General features: G+C 42.6%; 2 protein-coding genes across 3 annotated transcripts; one reads left to right on the top strand and one right to left on the bottom strand.

Moving 5' to 3' along the window:
* The first annotated feature begins 5380 nt into the window (after positions 1–5380).
* On the top strand, positions 5381–7173 carry LOC4349999 (uncharacterized). 2 transcript variants are annotated; one of them, XM_015762119.3, is made up of 2 exons: positions 5381–5518; positions 5803–7173. In XM_015762119.3, exon 2 carries the CDS (start codon positions 5957–5959, stop codon positions 6893–6895), a length of 939 nt encoding a protein of 312 aa, XP_015617605.1. In that variant the 5' UTR covers positions 5381–5518; positions 5803–5956; the 3' UTR covers positions 6896–7173. The 2 variants fall into 2 exon arrangements, with proteins under 2 accessions (XP_015617605.1, XP_015617603.1); XM_015762117.3 differs by lacking the exon at positions 5381–5518 and having other exon boundaries at positions 5736–7173.
* Positions 7174–7432: 259 nt separating this feature from the next.
* Positions 7433–12224, bottom strand: LOC4349998 (probable hexosyltransferase MUCI70). Its single transcript, XM_015762116.3, has 7 exons — positions 11851–12224; positions 10940–11653; positions 10071–10423; positions 9407–9618; positions 8348–8604; positions 8075–8253; positions 7433–7996 (listed from the first exon to the last, which is right to left on the bottom strand). Exons 1-7 carry the CDS (start codon positions 12077–12079, stop codon positions 7916–7918), a joined length of 2025 nt encoding a protein of 674 aa, XP_015617602.1. The 5' UTR covers positions 12080–12224; the 3' UTR covers positions 7433–7915.
* Between the last annotated feature and the right edge of the window lie 11856 nt (positions 12225–24080).

Here is a 24080-nt window from a genome sequence, read left to right as displayed (position 1 = left end):
TGTCACGTCAGACGGGTTGGTATGCAAAAGGTTCATATTCTGAAAATAAGTTTTGGTTGGGATTTTTTTAAAAAGATAAAAAAAACACAAGTACAAAAAATAAAAGAAAATTCCAATTTAGGACATGCCTACAATTTAGACCCCACTTTAATACCCTTTATGAACCAAGTGAGAGGGTCCTTTGCAGTATTGCTTACTGACATGTGGCCCTCACATATCCTCAGGCCCACATGTCAACGAGCAGTAATGTGTAGTACTAGAAGATTTGAATTGTTATGAACCCTTGCAGACGCTATTCCTGTCCGTTTTGTAGTTTGTCACTAGCTGAATGCCTGAATTGATCTATTTTGTTGACTTCTTTTAAAAAAAATCACAACTATTTAGATGATATGTAAATAACAAGGGAATGTTCCTCAAGACTTTATAATCAGTTGGGCCAAAGGGCAGCGAAAAGGAAGTGAGCAGTAACCTTCCACCATTTATCAGGAATTTCAGAATTGCAAATTCGAGGGGTATTGATTTAAATCTTGATGACTCTGATTTTTCAGCTGAGGTTTTGAACGGATGGGACAGTAGGTTGATATCTTTAATGGCACGAAGATCCATAAGCCAAACGTTTGGAAATTCAAATCTTACTACTTAAAAAAAATTGATAACTTTTCATTAGTCTTACATAATTTTCGTCTATTTCGAGGAAAGGGTAGAGGAGATTGAGGGGAACCCATTTTTCCATCCAATTTGGAAAAAGAGAGCAAAGGGTAGGTGTAGGGATGAAAACGGATCGGAAACGGACGGAAACTAGTTTTATCATATTTGTTTTCATATTTTTTTTCAGAATCGGAATCGGAATCGAAAACTCGAATACGGAAATGAAATCGAATATTATCGAATACAGATACGGAGCGAATACGAGACAGAACGAATACGGTGGCGAATATTTACTGGTATATAAAAAGCCCCTCAAATTGAGTTTCTTGATCAAGGAAGAGATATCATTCAACATCTCCAACATTTATATCATCAATTTTGTAGACGGTCTCACAACCGTATGCGAAAATCGATTTTCATGGTTGTTCCTCTAAGAGATCCATATGCAAATATGATTATCATTTTCAATTCTCAAGAACTTTTACTTGATGTATAACTTACTTGCCATTGTATAAATTGGAGATGTTATTTATTTTACTTTACATCTTCGAAACTTGCAATATTTGTTTTATGCTTTAAATGCTTTCAAATACAAATGTTATAAACTACAAAGTGGTAGATCCCGTTGAGCTCTACAACTTTGATATAGAACACATCTCCATCAGATGTTGTTTGAATTGTAGATCTGAGATTTTGTAAAAATTAATATGATATATTATAATGAATATTTAGACCCTTAAATGATCTCAAATAATAAAATAGTCAATAAGAAAGTTGTAGATCTCATCGAGATCTACAATGTTGATATAAAGTTTGTCTTCATCTGATTCCGTATGAAAAAGTTATGTATATATACGTGTTTTTTCTAAAATTTTATCAATGTCTGAGGATATCCGAAAAAAATTCCGGATAGTTTCTGACCGTTTTCCGATTCCGACGGATAGTACCCTTACTGTATTCGTTTTCGTTTCCGAGAAAATAATCCAAATTCGTTTCCGAATCCGAAAATTTCTGGATAGTTCCGACCGAAATTATTCGAATCCAAAAAATGGTCCAGACGGACGGAATCTATCCGAACAGTTTCATCCCTCGGTAGGTGGGATTGGAAGGAGAGGCAGCGCGGGCTTCGCATGGGCACGGGGGTTCGGTCTGGAGGTGTAGGAAGAAGACTGTGGCACATGGGCCCTGGGCGACAGAGAGAGGAGAGACCGAGGAACGCTATCTAGACTTTTTTTTTCACCAAACGCTATCTAGACTTGCTCTGCTGCTGCTGGGCCGAAGGGGAAAGGAAGAAAGCAAACAGGCCGATAAAAGGAGGAGACAGATTAGACTTCACCGGAGAGGAGGTAAAGCCTGCTAGAGAGAGAGAGAGACGGAAAGCAGACTTTACTCGAATTGGTCCAAGACGAGACGATTTTAACTACTTTTTCATTTAAATTAATCACTGAAATGAACTTTGAATTTTCAAAAACACTTTCAATGTTCTAATAATTTCAAGAAAAATCATGAAAATAGTTGGATACTCAACGTATTTAAAAAAATATTTATCTAGATCATTTAATGATTAATAATTGCTTAAATAATTATTGAAAATGTTCTTTGTATTGTTAAAATTAATAATTGAAAAATTTCAAAGAGTATAATTAATCATGGAGAATTTATTAATGATTAAACACAACCATGTTTTAATTAGGAAATTATATTTCTCATATTAAACTTCACTTGTAAATTAATGAAACTTAATATAAATTTTGAAATAATTTATTAAATAATTTACAAAATCCCTTAAACTCAAATCAGGATGTGACAAAACACAAATCCTTGAAAAAGAGCACAACAATAAGCGGAATATGAGTTGCATCCAAGACATAACACATGTGAAATCATGAAAAAACATATATCATCTTCAGTGTCACCAATCAGTTGCGCTCTGCTTACTCTACCTTCGAAATGGAAGACGGCTCACGTTTCTCTGCTCCAGACGACCGAATCTGCCAGCGAGATTTTCCTTTTTTTCTTCCCGTTACAACGTACGGACACTTTTTCTAGTTAAAATTAAAGGGTTGTACAGAAAGAATTACTCATCGAAGGACCTCGCTTCCTGCATGAGACACTTGTCCTCACGAATCCCATAGCAACGACTTCTCTCGTGTCTCTTTATCAAATCTCCCATCTTCCTACTGTTATGGGCTCATGGCGACGGCAAGGGCATGAACACCCGCGTTCAGGTCTGAATTCGTAGCATCTCCGGCCATAAGGCGAGGGTGCGGAGGCGTGCCTAGAAGCTGCTTCGAGCTCCTTCCATATTTTGATTAGCTATTGGTAGATACTTCCTTTTTCCTAAAATTTAAGGGATTCTATATTTTTTTCTAAGTTAAACTAAGGATCCAATTCTTTAATTTTGTTGAGAAGAGTATGAACATCTAACATAATCAAGGAAGTAAATCATGAAAATATATATTTCAAATGGATGTAATGATGCTCATTTGATACTGTAAATATTATTATTATTATTTTCCTTTTATTAGAAACACGGTATAAAAGTAGATGCTAACAATACACGTACGCTCGTATCTATGAACACGCACACGCGCATCCTACTTCTATAAGCACCTCCAAAAAACTGGACTGACATATATTTTGAGGTTGACAAAATCACCATGGGCACCTCGTTGGTGATGAGTACGTCGCCTACCACTAAAAAAATAATTAGTCGTAAATATGAGCATCCGTGTTAACTCTAGAACTTAAATTCGGACGAACTGGTTCCGCTATAAGAAACTTGGCTAGTTGCTTAGTTGTCTGACCAAACTTGAGACAACAACTTAGGACATAAATAGAATTAGAATTTTTATACTTTACTACTCCCTCCGTTCCATTATAAGTGCAGCCATAAGTTTTCGTGCCCAACATTTGACTATCCGTCTTATTTGATAATTTTATGAAAAAAATTTAAAAGTTAAGTCATGCATAAAGTCCTATTTATATTTTATCATCTAATAACAATAAAAATACTAATTATAAAAATATTTCAAATAAGATGAATGGTCAAAGTTGGAATTAAAACTTACAACTGTGCTTATTATGGGACGGAGGGAGTAGAACCAAGTGTGTATTCACTATAACAACCACATCCCGTGAATCCCGTGGCAAGGTCAACATCGCTACATGGCCGCATAGTTTGTTTTCTTGCCGCACGGTTTGGATGCACGGCTGCATAAGAAAGGTCAGAGCTGAGCAAATTAAGCTTAGGACGCCAGTGACTTGTGATTACCGGTAAGCGTGCTCTGACCGTTTCCATTTCTTTTCCTTTCACTTTGTTTTTCTTTTCTTATCTTACGGAGCTTATTTAATGGTTGTGGCGTGAAAGAAAGTTTTTACTGTTAGTAATTAATGAGAATTATAGAAGCAGTCCAAAGAGGAGACTTTTATTTTTGTCTCACCCCAGAGCATATTAAGTCATGCCGATCTGAACTATCATATTTTTTTAGACTTTTATTATTAACTAACTGTGACTTGCTTTTTAAACCCTGAATACTTCTACCTAGCTACCACATTTTCAGCCGAGGTATATACGATGATGTGTCCTATACATCTTAAATTATTAACAAAACTGACATGACTGACCAACTCTATTGTGATAAAATTGACCAACTCTATTGTGATAAAATTCAGATTTCCAAATGTATTAGTCATTTGATTATAGAGCAGATTATTACCACAAATTGTGTATTTGATCATAGGGATAAATTAAACATTATGAGAAACAAACTTAATAAATAGTTAAAAATAAGTTATCTAAGCAGTTAATACTGCAGAAGAATGCTTTTAGAGAGCAAATAATCTGTTTTTAATAATCCGACGAATAATCTGAAAAAAAAATAGGGATGCCTTTAGAGATGTGATTATGGTGAATGTGCTTTTGGAAAGAATGATGAACTAACTGTCCTCAAATAATCATGTCAGCTGGATTAATTGGAGTACTTTTAGTGTACTCCATTGTACAATCAAAATATAAATCATCACACATGACATCCCACCTCAGTTTTGTCCAGTACCGAAACCTAAAATGCGTTGCAACAAATTAAAGTATAAAGTACATGCAATGCCAATGCATATGTCGTATAGGAGTGCATGAAACAGATCCAATTGTGAATGCAACTGCTGCACTTTCTTTCTTCCCTCTGATCTATAGATCAAATTTCGTTCACATACACATATAGATCAAATTTAATTTTGCAAGTGAAAGTACACATGGCATAATAAAGTATGTTGAGAAACGCTCAGGGGTCTTCCGGCTAGCTCCACAAGACGTGTTGGGCTAGACGATTTGGGTTCGAAGTCTCACCCCTTGTAATTATTTGATATTAGATCATTCCCTAATATTCGTATCATAATAATGTACTACCTCTGTTTCAGGTTATAAGACTTTCTAGTATTGCCCACATTCATATATATGTTAATGAATCTAGACATATGTACAATCCTAGAAAGTTTTATAATATGAAACGGAGAAAGTACGTTGTCTAAATCTTATTTTAAGTTTTTGTTAATTACTTGAACCACGTAAGAAAACAAGGACACATGCCCTCAAGAGCTTAAAACACTTCCCCTAAGAGAGTAAAAATTATACCATTTCTTCCCTGCAAGGCACCAAAGGGCCGGCCCCATGCATCCATCCATCCTTACAAGTCAATCTATAAGTTATTAGTAGTTGCCAGTTTGCCACTACATCCAAATCAAAGACCTGGCATAGCTAAAAGCCCCAAAGGATGGTTGGTTGGTTGGTTGGTTGGTGAGTTGTCTCCAATCTCCAAACTCCAAGAACAAGAATGCCAAATCAAAAGAGCACAAGTGCTAATTAAGCAAGGTAAGGTAAAGCTAGGTGTATGCATGGAATAGTATGCATACCTAGTTATCCTCTTGCTTCACTCCTCCCCTTCTTTCCTTTGAAAAAATTAATCTTGCCTACTCCTCCAAGAAACCCAACTTTGCTTCCATGCAAATGAACAAATTGCACTAGATCATTATTATATTGTTGTATTTGCACAACATAAAAGTGATGCCCAATTCACCATTTCTTGTTTGATCCTTGGTTCTTGAGATTTGATTTAATTCTTGTGTTGCATGCGTGACGACGATGAGATGCCTAAGGCCTGGTGGTGCTCGCCGGCGATGCCAGCTGCTCGACGGCGACACCGCCGCCTTTTGCGCCTCGCTGGTGGACGGCCTCGCGCAGCTGGAGAGCACGCTGCTTCGTGAGGAGGACGACGGCGATGGCGGCGGCGGCGGCGGTGGGGCGGTGTCGATGAGGTGGTGCGCCGACGCCATGAGGCTGGTGAAGCGGATGCAGCGGGAGCTTCTGGTCATGTTCAAGAAGGCCGACGTGCCGGTGGGCAGCGCCGTCTCCTACGGCGGCGGCGGCGGAGGCGGCGACGGCGGCGGGTGCTGGTTCGAGCACTACATGCAGGAGACGGCGGCGCTGCTCGACTTCTGCAACGCGTTCAAGTCCGCCGTGTCGCGGCTGCACCGCTACTGCATGGTCGTCGACTTCGCCGCGCAGGTCGGCTGCGCCGGCGCCGGCGCCGCCGCGGAGAACGGCGGCGGCGCCGGCGGCTGGTGGCTGGAGGAGGAGCCGGGCGGCGACGACGCGGGCGCCATCCGCCACAGGCTGTCCGACGTGAGGGCGGCGGTGAGCGAGGCGGAGCGGCTAGGGAGGAAGATCATGTCTAGCTCCAGCGGCGGCGGCGGCGCCGGGGACGACGACGCCGGCGGCATGGTGGTCGTCATGCTCGTCGCCAAGATCACCATGGCCGTCGTGTCGATGTTCGTGCTCCAGGCCCTCACCTCACCCATCGTCCCCCTCGCCGCCGACGTCGACGACGGCCACTGCACCCTTGGCCGCGCCGCCGCCGTCCCGGTCCCCGAGCTCCAGCCATGGCGAGAATCCCTCTCCGTGATCACCGACCGGTTCCCGAGGCGGCCGGGCGTCGCCGAGCACGAGAGGGTGGCCATGGTGGTGAAGTCCATGATGATCAACACCAAGATGGAAGGAGAAGAAGAGACCAAAAATGGCAAACAAGAACAAGAAGATGACCATGTTGAGCTTCTAAGAACAAGATCAGGTGAGCTCAGGGAAGGTGTGGAGATGTTTGATTGTGTTTTGGATGAAGTGTTTGATGAGGTGATCAAGGGCAGGAATGAGATGCTTGGCATCTTCAGAGATAAGGCCCTCACACTGGGCTGAATTTTTAGATGTTAGCTAATCTCTGAAAAGTTAATTGACCTTGAGCAATCTGGAAACCAGCAGGGTATGTATGTAACCTGGGGTGGATGCTAATTTGACTGATCAATTTGAGTTGTTTTGTTGAGGGTTTAGAGCTTCTTGCAATGTGTGAGTATGTGTTTATGAAGGTGTTTAATTATATTTGGTTTCCTTTTATACTTTAATTTCTCCTTTGGTTTGTAACTTGTTTCAGTGTGACATACTGATCAATAAAGCATCTGAAGTTTAGATTTGTTTTATATCTGCTAAAAGAGATGAAACACCAGATGCAATTTCACATCTACATTGCAGTTGATGCAGGAGTAAACTATGTTCAGTTAAGAGGTGAATTGAAGTTCAGAGCACAAAACACAATCAGATGGTCACTTCTTCATTGTTGAAGGAATGCTCAATTGCAGCAAGCTGTAGTACATGGAACAAAAAACAAACAGATGATCACTTATTCATTCTCAGTTCTGATCTAGCAAAAGCACAAGGGAAGCCTGGAGATTCCACAAATTCAGACAAAAAAAAATTGCTAGTTTGCTATCACAGAGAAATTACAGAAGGTTTTGTTTCCTGTTGTAGTATTACATTTCAACAAGACCATTGAGGATTACATCGGAATCATGTCTTCACTTGGTAGTTCTTTTAACAACCATATGATAATACACAGTGCTAAACTAGTTCTGGGAGTTCATGCCCCACTTGTCCCAGATCACCCCAAAAGAATGAACAAAACTTTACCGAGAGCAGAAGAATTTACGAAAATCAAACGGCCATAGTTCCCTAATCCGCCTTTGTCAAGTGCAAAATAGAAAGGCGGCAGGAACTGGTCTGCAGGATCATAGAGTAAAGGAGTAGAATCGCTTGCGACCTTTAGGCTTAAATTCCTCAGCAGGGGCATAAATCTTGACACTGAATAGTCCTGTGCCATCCTGTGCTATATCAAAGGTAAAATCCTAAAATATCCTTGCACCACCCATTCCGAAAGAATCTCTGTCATCTTGTTAGTTGTGGACTGCTGCGTCTCTCTTCTGATCGATGATGGAATAACTTTGCTATTGACCGCCTCTCACAATCCTGAACGAGAATAGCATGTAAATTAGATTTAGTATGGTTGCGGTCAAACTAGCTAGCTAGATGGTCAACTGTACCCACCTTAAACATATTAAGGCGAAATGGCTTCTCCGGGTTCATTCTTCTAAGCTTCAAATATGTATATGCAAAGCTGAGCTGGTCACGAGGTGTGAATCGATCAACCTCATTGAACCATAGGCATGAAAATAAGTTGGACATTGGTGTGTGTTCCCTCACGATGAAAGAACCTTCAGGGACATCTGTACAAAGTTAACCAAAAAAAAAAAGAAGAAGAAAAACTTAGATCAAAATAGCTCATACACTAGCAATAAACTAGCAGGCAAGAATGCATACAGCTTGGTAGCAGCTTGTTGGGATCCGATGGGTTGAACTTTGTCAGTCCATCTGCTTGGTAAAACTCAAACTGCTGATCAATTATTGTATGGTTGAACTTGTTCAGCCTTTTGTTCTGTGCCACTTCCTCCCAAACACAGTGTCGATCATAATGATTGGAAATAGCATATTCATAGCCATGCCGCCAAAGAAAATACTCTAGGATAAGGATAGGATCATTTTGTAATCGCAATTTGCTGTCTAACCAGATTGAGAACCTGACACAAGTAGTAATGTCTTTAGGCATGCAAAAACAGGTTGGTAAAACAAGCACAATAAATTGAAGGAGCAAGTATAAGCAATACTTGTTCAAATGAGCACATTCACCTAACATCAAGATGTCATGTTTTCACATTCATGCACACTTTTAGGACAGACAGCATAATATATTGGGAGTTGCTGTGTGTTTCTCTACATATAATGTGGCACAGCAAATGATTATATGAAAACACCCTAAATATTGAAATAAGGAGGACTTCTCAATTTGTTTTTCTTAACTTGAAAAGGGCAATAAATACATGTGGGAATTAAGGTCATTTGTGCTAGTGATTCTAATGCAGTTGGAAAGAACGAATCAGAAAAAAACATAAACAGTACTACTGAATCATATGCCTCCACGTGAGCTCAACCTATCTGAGACCAGCAAAGCATCAACACAGATACAGCTGAATTGAAGGAATCAGGATTGATTGCTACTAGTAGCGAGGCAGTCAGGAATGTGCATACTGATAGGGACAGGGCAGAATGTGAAAACAGATTTCCACCTGGTGGCACCGGTTTATGACTGGAAACTACTGGTATTTTCTGGCAGTTAGTGTTGGCCAATATTTTTGATAAAAAAAATAGTAACCAGCTGGTAAACTGCTTGGATTTCCCAAGGTGATTTATCTTGGGGGAGGGGAGTTACTAGCTCAGTTCAGCTGAGGATTAAGAATGATATTGGCCCATAAACATGACAGTGTGGATTCAATGTGGAAAAAAAAAAGTACAACCACCATATATAAGAACATTCATTTTTACCTTGATGATGGGAAAAGACGATGTGCCAGAAATTTCGGTATTTTGCCGACTCTCCGCATGTCATTATAAGGCATATTCTTAATCAATATGATCTTCCATATACCGATGAAACCTGAACTATCCATTTTTTGGCCTTCAGATTCCAAAGTTCGTAATGTGATTTCATCCAAAAACATAGCAAAGCATACTGTCTTCTTTGATAGACTTGTAATCTGCGTAGACAGATATCATATGAAGTTATTTCTTAAATATTACCAGATTTCCATCAACTTCTGAAGCATTTAAAAAGATTCAGGGAGCATTGGAACAACAGAATGGAAAGGTCAGCAATTGTTTAACCTAAGTATGGAGATTGAGGTTATATATTCATGTATATCCAAACTAACATTGCAGAAGGTTCAGTTGCATTTCACAGGCCTATTATATAAGGTTTATGTTTCATTGCCTACTAACAGAGCCAATAAGTACCTATGGTAAAAATGAAGCTACTGAGATTATAAGGTTCTAAGACAAATCATGCAAAGAACGCTAATTTTGCGATTGCCAAAATATACAAGAGAACCAAAATAAATACATTGACAAGAGTTACATTGGTTGTAACTCATGCAGGATTAGGGGTATCATAATTTTTTCAGGAGTTTGTTGGTACAGAAAAAGAACATACTGTTTTCCCAAAAGGAGTCTTCAGACGATCAGAATTTCCAAAGATGCAGGAAGATACTGCAATGTGGCATTTGCTCATGTACTTTCTGTTTTCCTCTGAGATATCAAAACCAGTGCTTGTACCATTGGGACCCTTAACAAAAGCACAATTTAATTGTTGGTCATGAGCTAAGTATGATTCCTCTCTTTCTTGTAAACTCTGGTGGCCAGCAAATCTTGGCTCCCAATACTCTGATCCAAGAGGTTTGTCTTCAACTTCCACATATTCCAAATTAAAACTAGCAAATTTCTCATTTTTAGCAGGCTCTACGAGTTGAGCAGTGGAGTTCAGAAACCTCATTTCACAAGTTGAACCTGATTTATGTTTATCCAACAGATTAGAAAACCATCCATAATAACAAAGGCTAGATACCAAGAGTATTTTATGTGATACCAAATTATCAAACGTAGAAATCAATAGATCATATTGATAAACATTGTAAATCAAGCACTACATAAATACAACATGATGCTGCTGTGCTACTAACATCTCAATCTTCATTTTAAAGGATACTAATGTTGTGGAACTAACAGATTAGTTGGCACTCTAAAATGTCCAAGACTAACTGATTTATGTCTATCGAACATGAATAGCACATAGTTAGTACCTTCTTACAACCAGATTCCATAATTGGTGTTTCTGATATCATAGAAGCAAGCTAGAATTACCTCTAAACACTACAGAAGGCTATTGAAACAGAAATAAAATGCAGAAAGCTTAGTTATTCTCAGTAGCAGGATCAATATGTCCACTAAGCTAAACAAGAAATCAGGTTTCTGAATTCAAATCGCCTGACTCTAGCACTTAAATTTGGGGAAGAACAAACTCACCAGTCTTCTTGCGCTTTGATTTCTTTTTTGACGCGTGTTTCTTATCACCAGTCGCCGAAACCTTCTTTTGGTTCACATTAGCAGCATCAATAACATCGACACCATCACTAATACCCGCACCTGTTTCCGTGCGTCTCTCTAAGGCGATGCTTTCCTTATTGCCGGTGCTATCATGAGCTATATTTTCCTTACTCTCGGTGCTCTCATGACTACTGTCGCCAAGCTTCCTCCCGCCATCAGATGAATGCGACTGAGCATCATCAAGATCGTCCTGTGCATCAATGCCATCGTCATACTCATCATCCGGATCAACCTCCCTGATCCCAGTACCCGCAGCTCCCATCGCAGCCGCCTCATACTGCTCGAGCTCTTTCCTGCCCCCTTCATTGTACAAGGTCCCTCCTTTCCCACCTTCAGCTACCTCAGCAGCCTCCTTATCGGCGGCACCGCCGGTATCCATGGTCAACCCTTTCTCCTCAACAGCAGGATCAGAGGTCACAACCTTATCACTGACACCGGCATTATTTCCACTTGCACCCGAGATCTTCTCCTTCTCGTCCTCCGAGTAGTCCTCGTCCCGCCTCCGATCGTCCCGGTCCCAGTACCTCGAATCCTGCGCGCTCCGGCCTCCACCGCCATGGCCGAACTTGAGCTCCTTGCTCCGGTTCCACTCCGGTAACCCCTCCCCGCCGCCGCCCAAATCTTGGCTGATCTCTGCGAAAAATGCACACGAGATCACGTTGAGACACGAAATCGGATCGAGAACTCTCTATGCGCACCGAGCCCCCGAACACATCAAACTTTTTTTCTCTCTTCTTCTTGAAAAGGAAAAAAAAAAGAAAAAGAGAAAGAAAGAAAAGGATCACACCACCACGGTGGGGGGAAGCTGCGGCGTCAAAGCCATCTCGAACCTGCGGGTTGGCGGGAGAGGCGGCGCGAGAGGAGGAACACGCCGGCGAGGAGGAGCGCGGACGCGACGGCGGCGGCCGCGGCCGGCGAGCGGCGGCGCGCGGGCTTCCCGGGGCGGCGGATCCGGGACGGCTTGGAGGCGTGCGGGAGGGGCCGGTGGTACTCCGGGAGCGCGTGGTGGTGGCCGCCGCGGTAGTCGAAGAAGCCGCCCGACTGCCTGTACTGCGCCATTAGAGGGGGAGGAGGAGCTCGCGGTGGCCGCGCCGGTGGTGCTCGACCACCATGGACATGGACGGGAGGGTGGGCGAGAAGGTGAGAAATGGAGGGGCTTTTCTGTAATTTGGCGCGGATGGGTTGGTTAATTGCACGTGATGATGAATGGGGTTAGGATACCAAAGACTATTGAGGGCTTTGATCTCTTCTCTCTCATGGAGGTTGGTGAGATCAAGATTGATGCAATGATCTAAGATCAGACTTTAGACATGGGGTGTAGGAATATATATATATTTGTGTTTATCTTATATAGGTGAAATAAGAAAAATTTAATGAAGTCGGATTATGTTATGGCGAGAGGTATGGATATTGGTAGTGATCAATAGTGATGGTTGTTTTAGTAGCTTAGAGTTGTTGCCGTTAGCAGCCATTTTCAATGGTTACAGCCGACAGTCACTGCTGCTGCAGCCAGGAAAAGTGAAACAACACCATTGTAATTTCAAGCATAGTAAATTGGTTCTTATATATATGTCATTGCTTACATATACATTTTTTCTTATGTAGGAGTAAAAGTTAAGCCTATTTTTTTAGTTTAATGAAATTAAAAACACGATAAGGTATTATGCCAGTACCCCATTCGCTGAAAGGAATCTCAACCCACTTTTTTATATAAGTGCATCATCCATCCCTAGTTTCTAACTCTACGCCGACAATACCCTATTCAAGCGAAACATGTTATTTTGAATAACTAGAAAAAAATCTTGTATAAGGGTGTTTTATAGGCCCTATGAAGATAAAATCTACATATATAATGACATAACAATTCAATTTAGCAACAAATCTAGTTTGGTAGTGAAAGTGCATCTAGACCCCTAATAATTTTGATGATTGATTACAATGCGATTAGAGAGGACTAACACTTTTATTCAAGCAAATGTGAAGGTTGTTATGTCCTCGACATGTTGTAATGAGATGCATACCCCATGAATGCGACATCAAGATGCAATGCGGCAATGATCAAATGTTATATTGTATCTTTTACCTTGCATTGTGTCGTAGGAATGCCGTACTATTAAGAGGGATACCACATGCATATAATTGGTAGAACACTAGTGCTCAAAATGCTTCATCTTTGTGTGAGTTGAAAAACCTAAGCCAAAATTTCAATCCCGAGTTGTTTCACTCGTCACAACACTTACACCGGGTTTTTTTGCAAGTTTTTCAAAATCTCTTGAAGGTTTTGGACCATGTTTTATGTTGGGTTTGATAGCCCACGAAACTAGCTTTCCATAGAGTCCAAGATCTTCGAAATCGGAGTTCGGAGTAAAAAGTTATTGCATTTTTACTTGAGCAACATCAGACTATCCGATTTGAAATCAGACTATCCGATGTATCGGACTATCCAATTTTTCACAGAACTGTCTTGATTTGAAAAAATCCTATCGAATGAGTTTTTCTAAGTATCGGAGTATCCGATGTCGGATCAGATAGTCCGATGATACAAAGACTCCGAAATTTCATAGAACTTAAGTCTCTGTTTGAGGACGAAGTTTTTACTTCTAAAATATTAGATACTCCAATTTAACATTAGATAGTCCAATGTCTCGGAAAGTCCAAAATTTCATGGAACTTCATTCTCTGTTTCTCGTTGCCTTGGAGGTTTAAAATATCAGACTATCCGATCTTGTATCGGACTATCCGACGTGGGCTGAAAGATTCCCCTCCAACGGCCACATTTTGGGGCATCTATAAATACCCCCCACCTAACCCTTTTCTAGGGTGACCCAACTCATTTCATTCTCATTCACTTTGGGTTGAGCTTAGTGCTAAGGTGCTTTGGATCTTTGAGCTCTTCCTCCCTCTCTCAAATCCCTCCTTGTTCTTTGTGTGGTGGATCTTGGTGGTTGTGGATTTGGTGTTTGAGGGCCTAGTGTGTGTTTCACTCGATCTTGAGCACTAGGGTTTGACCAAGAGTTGTGTGGTGTTTGTTACTCTTGGAGGTTGAGAACTCCTAGACGGCTAGGTGTCACTCCCAAGGCACCGATCTACGTGTGGTTGGCCGGGAGAAGTTTGTGAAGGCCGGATCTCGCCTCCGCAAAGGAAAGAGATACCCCTTAGTGGAAGGAGTGGTTAGTGCAACCTCTTGAGGAAAGGGTTAGCAAAGACCCGGCTCTTAGTGAGCTCCTCAACGGAGAGTAGAATCCCCTCAAGGATTTGAACTCCGGGAACAACTTCGTGAACTTCATCATTGGTGATCTCCCTTCATCCTCCTTTTAGCTTTGCTTAATTGTGCCGCTATAGATCTAGTCGCTATTTGTGCTTTACTCTTGTTTGTGTGATAGATCTACTTGTTGTGCTTCATTGGTGGATCAGACAGTCTGATCCAACATCAGACTATCTGATATTTTCGGATAGTCTGACTGTGGATCAGACTTTCCGACCTTATATCAGTTTTAGCTTCCGCATAAAGTTTTAAATTAGCCTCTAGGCCGAATTGACCCTTTCAGGTAGATGCATATGCGCACGAGTGAATTTAACATGTTGTGCGGCAAGCAAATAATATGGCTCCGATGTGGCTGGGTGAAATAATATCATGATATCTATAAGGACCCAAGGCTTGGCACTAGATGGTACCTAAGTGAGGACAAAAGGATATATATACACAATATGTTTTTTAAAAAATAAATCTAAGTAGAATCATAGTCACGTAAGGATGGACCATGTAGCATATATGGAGGAAGAGATGTGGCAATGTTGTAGCTAACTAGTACTCCACTCAATAGCGGTCTTCTTTGCCAGCAAAGAGATAGGTGTGAACCCCCTTACTCATGTGCTGAGTAGGATATGAGCAGGAGGAAAGTACGTGAATGTCATGACGGGAGGGGCAAGGGACATTGAGCATCAAGTGCCAACATGTTGAGTAGGAGGAGCAGAGATCATGATGGGAGCAAGCAGCGAGAAAGCAAGTGACATGGAGGTTGGTAGGAGAGAAAATGATGAGGAAAGGGGGAGATTTGGGGTTTGTGGCTATGATAGAAGTCAGGAGTGAGATGACAAAGGTGAGCAATTTTGTTGATATATAGGCTAGGATGAGAAATGTGGGTAATTTCAACAATGTATAAAGTGGAGTTCACCATCATCATTATGTCCTTTTAAAGTAGTAAAGATGTTTCGTGTCTATAGTCATCAAATTTTATTAGTGCCTATTACACATTAAACTCGTCACACCACCTCACACACTTCCATACCCAAGGTGACCTCACGTAGCATTCCGCTGTAGGAATAATGTGTGCACTTGTAAACTTTGATAATGAATTAGGGGTGAAAACAGATCGGAATAGCGGTTATACCATATCACCAAAATTTAAAGCAAACTCAAAGCAGGCGGTGCTGCGGGGAGTAGAAGATGGGGACGACCAGAGGAGGCGTCAACGTTGAGAGCCACAGGCAATGACGCGTCGTACCCGCATTCCTGCTTCGCCGCTTGTGTGCGCATGGGAGTGTGACGGCAAACCTGCCTAGCAGCTTGCATTGGTTCGTCCTGTGTGTGAGAGAGATAGGTTATTAGGTCAACTAATAGATGGTCTGTCTTATGTGAAATGGGTCAAATAGAGTGGTTCCATGAGATGAGAAAGTCGGGTTATCTACCAAACCCTCCACCAGATCTGCAGGATATCGCCAACACCACGTCTAGCTCCGTATCCATAGCCAAATTCGTATCCGCCGAATATCTATAAACCCTTACTATATCCTCACTTCGGACGGATTTGGAGTGGAGTGGATTAGATATTATCCGATTCACTTTCACCCCTATAACGAAGCAACTTTTCTGGTAATTGAAATCTAGGGGCTAGATATGCAACCTTATTTTTATTTACCATAACCTTTATTATGAACAAACAAACCAACAAAAAATTATCCAAAATGTTGCCAAACACACCTATATAAGGGCATGAGTGTAGCAACAAGCTAGCCAACAAATGCTAAATAATGACCTTATACCCATGTAAATTGTGGTTTTTGTTTGTTGCCTTTGGTGTTACCAGTGAAAGACGGTGATGAGTTGTGTGGACTATGGGAAAAATCAAAGTGAGGCTGGGAAAACATGGGAGCAACACCGCCGTCATTTCGCAACAGAAGTCAATATAGATTGTGGCGGTGTTGTATGGTGAATATTTGTACTAAAAATAAGACCATCGGCAATATAGATTAATGTATATTGGCAATACAATACCTCTGCTTTTTTAATATAGGGTGTGTTTGAATTTTATTTTATCAAACTTTGATCAACACAATTACTTAGCTAGTGAAAAGAGTGCAACTTGAGCTATAACCAAAGCTACTTTAAACATACTTAATATATTTGTCTATTTATATAAATATTTTTAGAAAATGAATAATCAAACATATTTCAAAGACTAGAAAAAATGTCTGTGCGTTGCAACGAGTGAAGGCTATTTTAATCTTATTATTGTTCAATGTAAAATTTATTGTGAGAATTCGCTTGGATATATATTTTCTAGAAAATTATGACAAGTTAGCATGCGAGTTTTTTTAAAGAGATTTCTTATATGAGCCTTTCTGTATTTTCAAAAACGAATAAAGTTAAAACTCAACTCAAATACGGATCTGTATTTCTAAAAGCGAACGAATTTAAAAACCGACTCATACACGAATAACGTACCAAATAACCGGCAAAAACATCTTCATTTTTTATAATAGTAAAGATTTAGTTCATGTTTTGAGAAAACGAAGGTAGTACATTTTATTAATCTACATTCAGGAACGAATGAATCTAAACCCCGAATCATGGCTGATTCGCAGGACGAAAGACCATGGTGCATGGCTTATGGTTCACCCCTGCCTATATTGCCAAACGTGATTATGATGGGTGATGGCATTAAAGCTACTGTCTCTATTTTAAAATATATGGGATTTTACTCATGTAGTTATACACGAATAAAATCGTTTAAATTTTAGGACTTTCACCAGGTTGCTGCCTGTTTGACACGTACGGCTACCCAGAGCCTGGAAAAACCCGGTCGTCCGGGCAGTGAGTTAGTTTCGACGTAATGGGCCTAGAGTGAAAGCAAAATGGACGATCCACACAGGCCTAGGGCCATTAGCAAATACAACGCCAATTATTCGTGGATGGATGAAAATTGAGGCCCATCAAAACACGTGGGATGGCCTGGAATGGAATAAGTTCACTTTAGGTCTCTTAATTTGTTGCCGGTCTGATTTTCGTCCTCGGTCGAAAAAACCGGATATAATGTATCGCCCAACTTATAAAACCAGTGCAAACGAGATCCCTCAGCAGTATTGACCCCGATTCTGGCTAACGTGGTGCTTACGTGGACCTTTTAACTATGTCTTCGTCCTACGTAGCATTGACGTAGCAATCTGATATGGAAAAAATAAAATTGAAAAATTAAAAATTACAACAAAATATGTGGGGCCATATGTCAGTCAAACAAGAAGATAAACATAGTGGGACCCACATGTCAATGGGTCCCACTACCTCCACCTCACCCCCCTCTCTCTATCTCCCTCCCCCTCGCTCCTAATGGGGGTCAACAGCGAGTCGGCGACTGCATATGCAAGCGGCAGCGTCGGAGGTGCCTAGCGAGGCAGCGAGGAGGGAGCTGCAGTGTCCAGCAGTGGAGAAGAGGATGTAGGCGAGGGAGCCGGTGAGCTCGAGCTCGCCATCCCGGCTCAAGCATCACTAGGCGTTGAAGGAGTCGGAGGAGGAGGCCGAGCCATGTCGAGGGCCACCACTAGCAGCAGTGACGGAGGAGGAGAAGGCGTGGGTGGTGGGAAGACAACGATGACAATGGGGTCGAGGCCGATGGTGCCTATGGGCGAGCCCTGGTAGATCGGGGGGGGTGGATTTTCTCGACGCTGGGGAGAGGTTGGCGGTTGGGGGGGGGGCGTCGGCAGCGGTAGAGGGGGGAGATGGCGGCATCGATGCCGAGAGAGACGTACAACAGAGCTCCTTGCCGGGGACGGCAGTGGAGAGGCATCGGCCTGGTTTGTAGAACGAGAAGGGTGTGTGGCGGATGGGCAAGTGGGTGGCAAGGAGACAACGTAGCAGGCGAGCTAGTTAAGCATCAGGCATAACGAACCGATGGCGGGCAGTGACCTTGGCGAGGTGAGGAAACCATGACTGTTATGAGGGCGGCGCTGCGGTGGTCGGCCAACTCGGCGTCACCGATGGGGTTGGGGAGCGAGGAGGGCCACAGAGGCTAACAGAGCACCGTTGTCCCAAGCTCTCCCGCCCGATGGCCCAAGCGACGAACAACTTATAGGTGCTCGCCCCCCGCCCGCTGTTGGTCCGCCCACTGCCCCTCTGTTCCAGCTGCCGCCCCTGCTTCGCCCACCACCCATCTGCTCCACTCGCCACCCCTCTGATCCGGCCGCTGCCGCTCGCCCTTCTCCTTGCAGTGCATGGGAGTGAGGGGGGATAAAGTGAAGAGGAAGGAGTGAGGATGACGTATGGGACCATATGGACCCCCATCTTTTTTTTATTATTTTGTGTGTAACTGACATGTGGGTCCCACTATTTTTATTATTTTCCGAGATCGAATTGCCACGTAAACATCACGTCAATGTCGCATGGGACGACGACCTAGTCAAAGGAGCCATGTAGGCGCCACGCCATCTAAAAACCGGGCACAATACTACTGAGAGACCTCGTCTGTATGGTTTTGTAAGTTGGGGGATGCATTCCGGTTTTCTGGACTGAGGATGAAAATCAGACTTGAGGACAAATTGAGGGACCTAAAGTGAACTTATTCCATGGAATTAAGCCTGGGAACGGATGAACCGACAACCATGTCACCAAAATTATCGATTTGCTACAATTCCACAAAAGAAATTAAGGTTTTACTATTTCACTTGCGATAGATTTTTGAACTCTTATCTTTTGATTTTTCGTCCGTAGGATCTTGTATCAAGATTCGTGCTCCTATAAATCCAACTTGCAATTACACTTAGTTACATAGCACTACTTAATTACAATACACCAAAATTAGATTTTATAACTACTAGCATAGCATATTGTCCATGCATTGAAACAGGATCTAATTGATGAAAATAATCGTTAACCTATTATTATCATTATTTTCCGTACTATTAAATTCTACATATTTGTAAATAACATATGTGCATATGGCCTCACAATATCACTTTTTCTTCATAAAAAAATAGAGATGGTGGTGGGTGGGGTGGTGGATATGTGGGTCATTCGGCCACACATATCCTTTCTTCACTCAAAAGAAGTAGGGAGTTGTTGGTGGAACCCCACGTGTCATTTCTTCATTCTAAAAGGTAGAGAGTTGGTGGCATGGGTGGTGGCACATTCACCGCTAACTACCACCACTGCTATTTTTTTTAAAGGAGTATAGATTTTTTTCTTAGATTGAGGAATTTTTATTAGGTCTCTTTTTTTATTTTATTTAAAACGGAATGTATCTGTTGGTTGAAAATTCCATAAGATTTAAAGCTCCGAATCTAAGACCCTCTTTTGTTTAGGCTTAGGCTTATTGGCCTAGACTTTTAAGTCAGCTTATTGGCTTATATGATTTATAAGACAATGGATTTAATGTCCTAAGTTTAGTGGTTGAGTCATACATCTACCTCACATAAGCCAAAAATACCTCACATAAGCCAAAAAAGCTTCTCCAACCTAGCTTTTGGCTTAATAGTGTTAAAGTGGCTTGTGGCTTCAAACAAGCCAAACGGAAAAGCTGCTTGTTTGTTTAGGTTTAGACTTTTCGACTTATAAGTTGGCTTATAAGTCTAAACAAAGAGGACCTAATATTAATAGGCAGTCCAAAAGATTATTACAATAATAGTTGAACGTTTTGTTATAAAAAAACTGAAAATTTGTTTATCTGGTAGGTCCGGGTTGCACCTTAGACCCGCAAAGTTAAAATTGTAGTGCCGCTGCAGTTTTGCTAAAAGAGTTGTATTATTTTTTTTAAAAGAAATAGTCTTCATAATTATTGTAGCTCTTTGTCTTTTTAGGAGAATTGTCATGGAAGGGATTTTAAGCCATTATTCCATTCATTCACTTTTTATAGCACCGGTGCATCTCATTTAACTTTTTGAACACTGTCAGATTTTTGCACAGTTGCTAGTAGTACGTGAGGCTGTTTGTTGATAGCCACCCTTGTGGTTAGACGAGTTTGATCATATTAAACGTGTGTTTGGTTGACAACTATAAGTGTGGGTAAGATTACTTCACTGCAAACTGAGGATCCATGCCTAAGAGCATCTCCTACAGTCTCTTCAAATCTAACTCTCCAAATATCAATTTGGCCAACTCTCTATCTAATTTAGCCAGTCAAACTCTTATTTACTCCAACAGCCTCTCTATTCATCCTCTCTATTATGAGCCTATGATAGTGGGACCCACGTGTCAGTCTTTACAACCCTTTCTTCTTCCTCATCTCTCCCCCTTTCCCCAAACCCACTCTGCTCAGCTCGCAGCAGGTGCTGCCGCCGCCGCCGCCACCGCTCGGGGCGAGCTCGCGTGGATGCGGGGTGGCCAATCGGCTCGGGCGGCGAACACGATGACAGGAGTGAGATGGCGGCGTCCTCTACTACATGCCGCACCGGCTGAATCCGCCGGGGCATGGCGATGACGACGGCAGGCGACGATGACCTCGGCTGGCGACGGATCTGGCGACGGCGCCGACAACGGCTGGCGACGGCATCGACGACGGCTGGTGATGGTGCGGCGTCCGGCAATGACGACCTCGGAGATGACGGTTGACGATGGCGCCGACGACGGCTAGCGAGGCTCAACGACGACCTCGCGGATCTGGCAACGGCACGATGACGGCGGTGTTCGGCAACAGCGGATCTGGCGACGACGCGACGACGGCTGGCGACGGCGACAGCGCCGACGACGGCTGGCGACGGCGGCGTCCGGCAACGACGACCTCGACAGCACCAGCGATGGCATCTCGACGACGACGGTTGGCGGAGAGAGAAAGAGGAGAGGGATGTTGTTGGCGTGGGGCCCACGATTGGCTAGGCTATTTTGGCTGGCCAAATTTGGCTAGTGGAAGGAGGACTTTGGCCAGCCCAATAGCCAGTCTGTTGGAGGGTGAAATTGAGCCAAAATTTCCAAAATTTAACTTAAAGAGAGGGATAAGGAGACCGTTGGAGATGCTCTAACTGGTCTTAAAAAGTATGGCATGGTTTTACTTTGTGGCTAAATTGTAGCTTTGATTTTGATGGCAAAATCTTTGGTGAGCTTGGACAAAAAGGTTTGGCAAATCTAGGCAGATGAACCTTGCAGATTGTGACAATCTCATGTGTCCAATGAGAATGATGATGTCCATGCTCTGCTCCCGGAAAGAAGAGGCAAAATCCAAGGAGAAAGAAAAGAAAAGAGAGAAATCTACTGATTCGCCGCAGCAGCACATGGATATGGATAAGCTCTGCTGCGCACTGCCCAAATAGGACCATCATGTCTGGGACTTTATATCCTTACCCTCTGTTCGTTCGTCTTAGAGCAGTTACAATATAAGCCAGCTATAAATATATTTTAAAGAGATAAAATAATAGCAGACTATAAGCTAACTATAAACATATTTTAAAAAGATAAAGGAAGAGAGAAAAGAGCAGCGGGCTACAGATCTGTAGCCAGCTGCAGTATGGACTCTAAGACGTAATATGTGTATGACAGATGGGACCAGATATTAATAGTATAGTGAGCAACTATTATATAAATTAGCTATTACTTTGGCTATATATGATTTAGAGCTAACAGTGGCTATACTGTTAAACTTGCTCTTACACGACTCGATAAATGGGGGAGGCTCAGGGGCCTCAGGCTCTTGTACTGCAGAGGAGACCTTCCCTGCATTAGCTTAAATCTGGATAGTTCCAATTCAACAGATATGATCGACTGCTGCCTCTTTAGATATGATCGACTGCTGCTTATTGAAAATATAATCGGCAGGAAATTCCTGCCGGTTTAGTTTAAAAAAAGATACGATCAATTGTCCCATAAAATAAAGGATTAATTGGAACATTCCAGTACAAATATGCTGATCAGATAAATACTACTTATAATTCGTCTATTCGTATTCATGTCATTCGAATTTACACAAAATTAAGACCATGTCATCACCATCATGTTTTCCGTCATCATATAGACAAAAAAAACCCCTAGACGTGGGACTCACATGTCAATTCCATCTTCTTTCTCCATCCTCCCCTCTTCTTTCTTACCATATCTCTCCACCTCGTTTCAGATGCGGCGTCTAGCGAGGAAGTCGCGCCTCTAGGCCACCGACGACGAAGCCATTGGCGATGGCGGCGACAACGATGGGGGCAGGTTCATCGCCTCCATCGTCCTCCCAAACCCCACGCCCTCCCTCCAATCCTTGCCAATGAGGATATGCAGGAGCGACAGACTAGCTCGCGTCGGCTGGAAGCAGCTGTCCGAGTGCGCGGTGGACATGGAGCCCCTCCTAGCGCCGACGAGCTCCTCATTGTGGCCAACACCCACCTCCCATCCTAGCGCTTGCTCCCCTTCAGCTCCAAACCAACTCAACCCAGATTCGATTGAAGCTGTGTGGCATGGAACAATGAATGCACAGCGGTCACGACGTGGACCTTAGAGGCAAAGATGATGAGTTCAAGGTCAACGGGGCACAACATCAGTCGGGCTCGTGTCTCCAATGGTAGATTTCGCCACTTCCTCCGCCTCCTTCCCACTCTTCTCACCCTCCCCTTCCCCTACCTCCGTATCCTCCCTATCTTCCCCACCGTCGGCATCCTCCCCATCCTCCTACTCCTCCCATCGCTGCTCCTCCACACCCGCATGGCCGACCTCACTGCAGCCTCCTTCATGGCCTCACACACTCTCCTTGTCAGTTCCTCTCCAAGACAGTGCAGGCCACCGCCAACGCTATGAGTGAGGACAACAGCGAGGGGTGGCAAGAGAAGCCTCCTCCGTAGCATGATGAGGCCGCACCTGCGGGGGTCAATGAGGAAAGGATGTTGCCCACACCGGCGGCAGATTGGTAGCAGGGAGAGAAGAGTGAGAAAGGGGAGGACTGATAGAAATTGATGGCCACGACAGAAAACTGGACGGCAATGGCATGGTTAGAATTTCACAAAATTTCAATGACACCCAGCTGATATCACAGATAGTAATGATATTTTTCTAATATGTCAAATTTACAATGACACAGATCCAATTAACCATAAAATAAATCAGCAAAAGCTCTCCTTCGGTCACTCTAGTTGTGACTTGTCCTATAGAAAAACAACTAATTGCACAGTGGCTTTGAAGACCGCAATAGTCGCCCGTCTTAAATAACAGATCCATACAACTGTTGAAAATCATCACGAGGCCACATGCACTGTGCCTGAACTAGATCTGCTCTCACGCAGTAGGTTTTGGTGCGACTATGGGGACCATTGGGTGTGGATTGTATGGATTTCGAGAAGACATCCAACTAACTTTTAGAATTGATTCTACATAGTATATATCATTGATAGATCTAAGCCAACCTTATACAAAAATAATTTAAAATACAAATCGGCCATCAATATAATTGTCAGTGTCCTGGATATGGGATACTGAAAGGGTCACTTACGCTTAGAGAGGGAGGGGGGTAAATAGGCTAATTTAAAAACTTAAGTAAATGCGGAAGCAAGACTTTTCAGAAAATCCGAAAATCATAAAGTATGCACATGAGTAAAGAAATGCTAGATCTAGCTACCCATAAGAATGAAGAACTAGCACAAACAACAACTAGACTTGTAGCGGCACAAACAACTAAAGCTAGAGGAGGGAGAGAGGGATTTCACTGAGGTTCTTGCAAGATGAAGTGTTCCTGAAGTTGGAATCCTTGGGGAGTTTCTAGTCTCCATTGAGGAGCTCACAAAGAGCTGGATCTTCACTAACCCTTTCCTCGAGAGGTCGCATAAAGCACTCCTCCTTTCACTAGTGGAATCTATTCCATTTCATGTGGTGATGGCCGAGGGGGTT

Source organism: Oryza sativa, chromosome 11 (genome assembly GCF_034140825.1).
Source record: "Oryza sativa Japonica Group chromosome 11, ASM3414082v1".
Classification (NCBI taxonomy): Eukaryota; Viridiplantae; Streptophyta; class Magnoliopsida; order Poales; family Poaceae; genus Oryza; species Oryza sativa.
The sequence above is the reverse complement of the archived record's forward strand: the minus strand, read 5'-3'. Positions and strand labels throughout refer to the sequence as shown.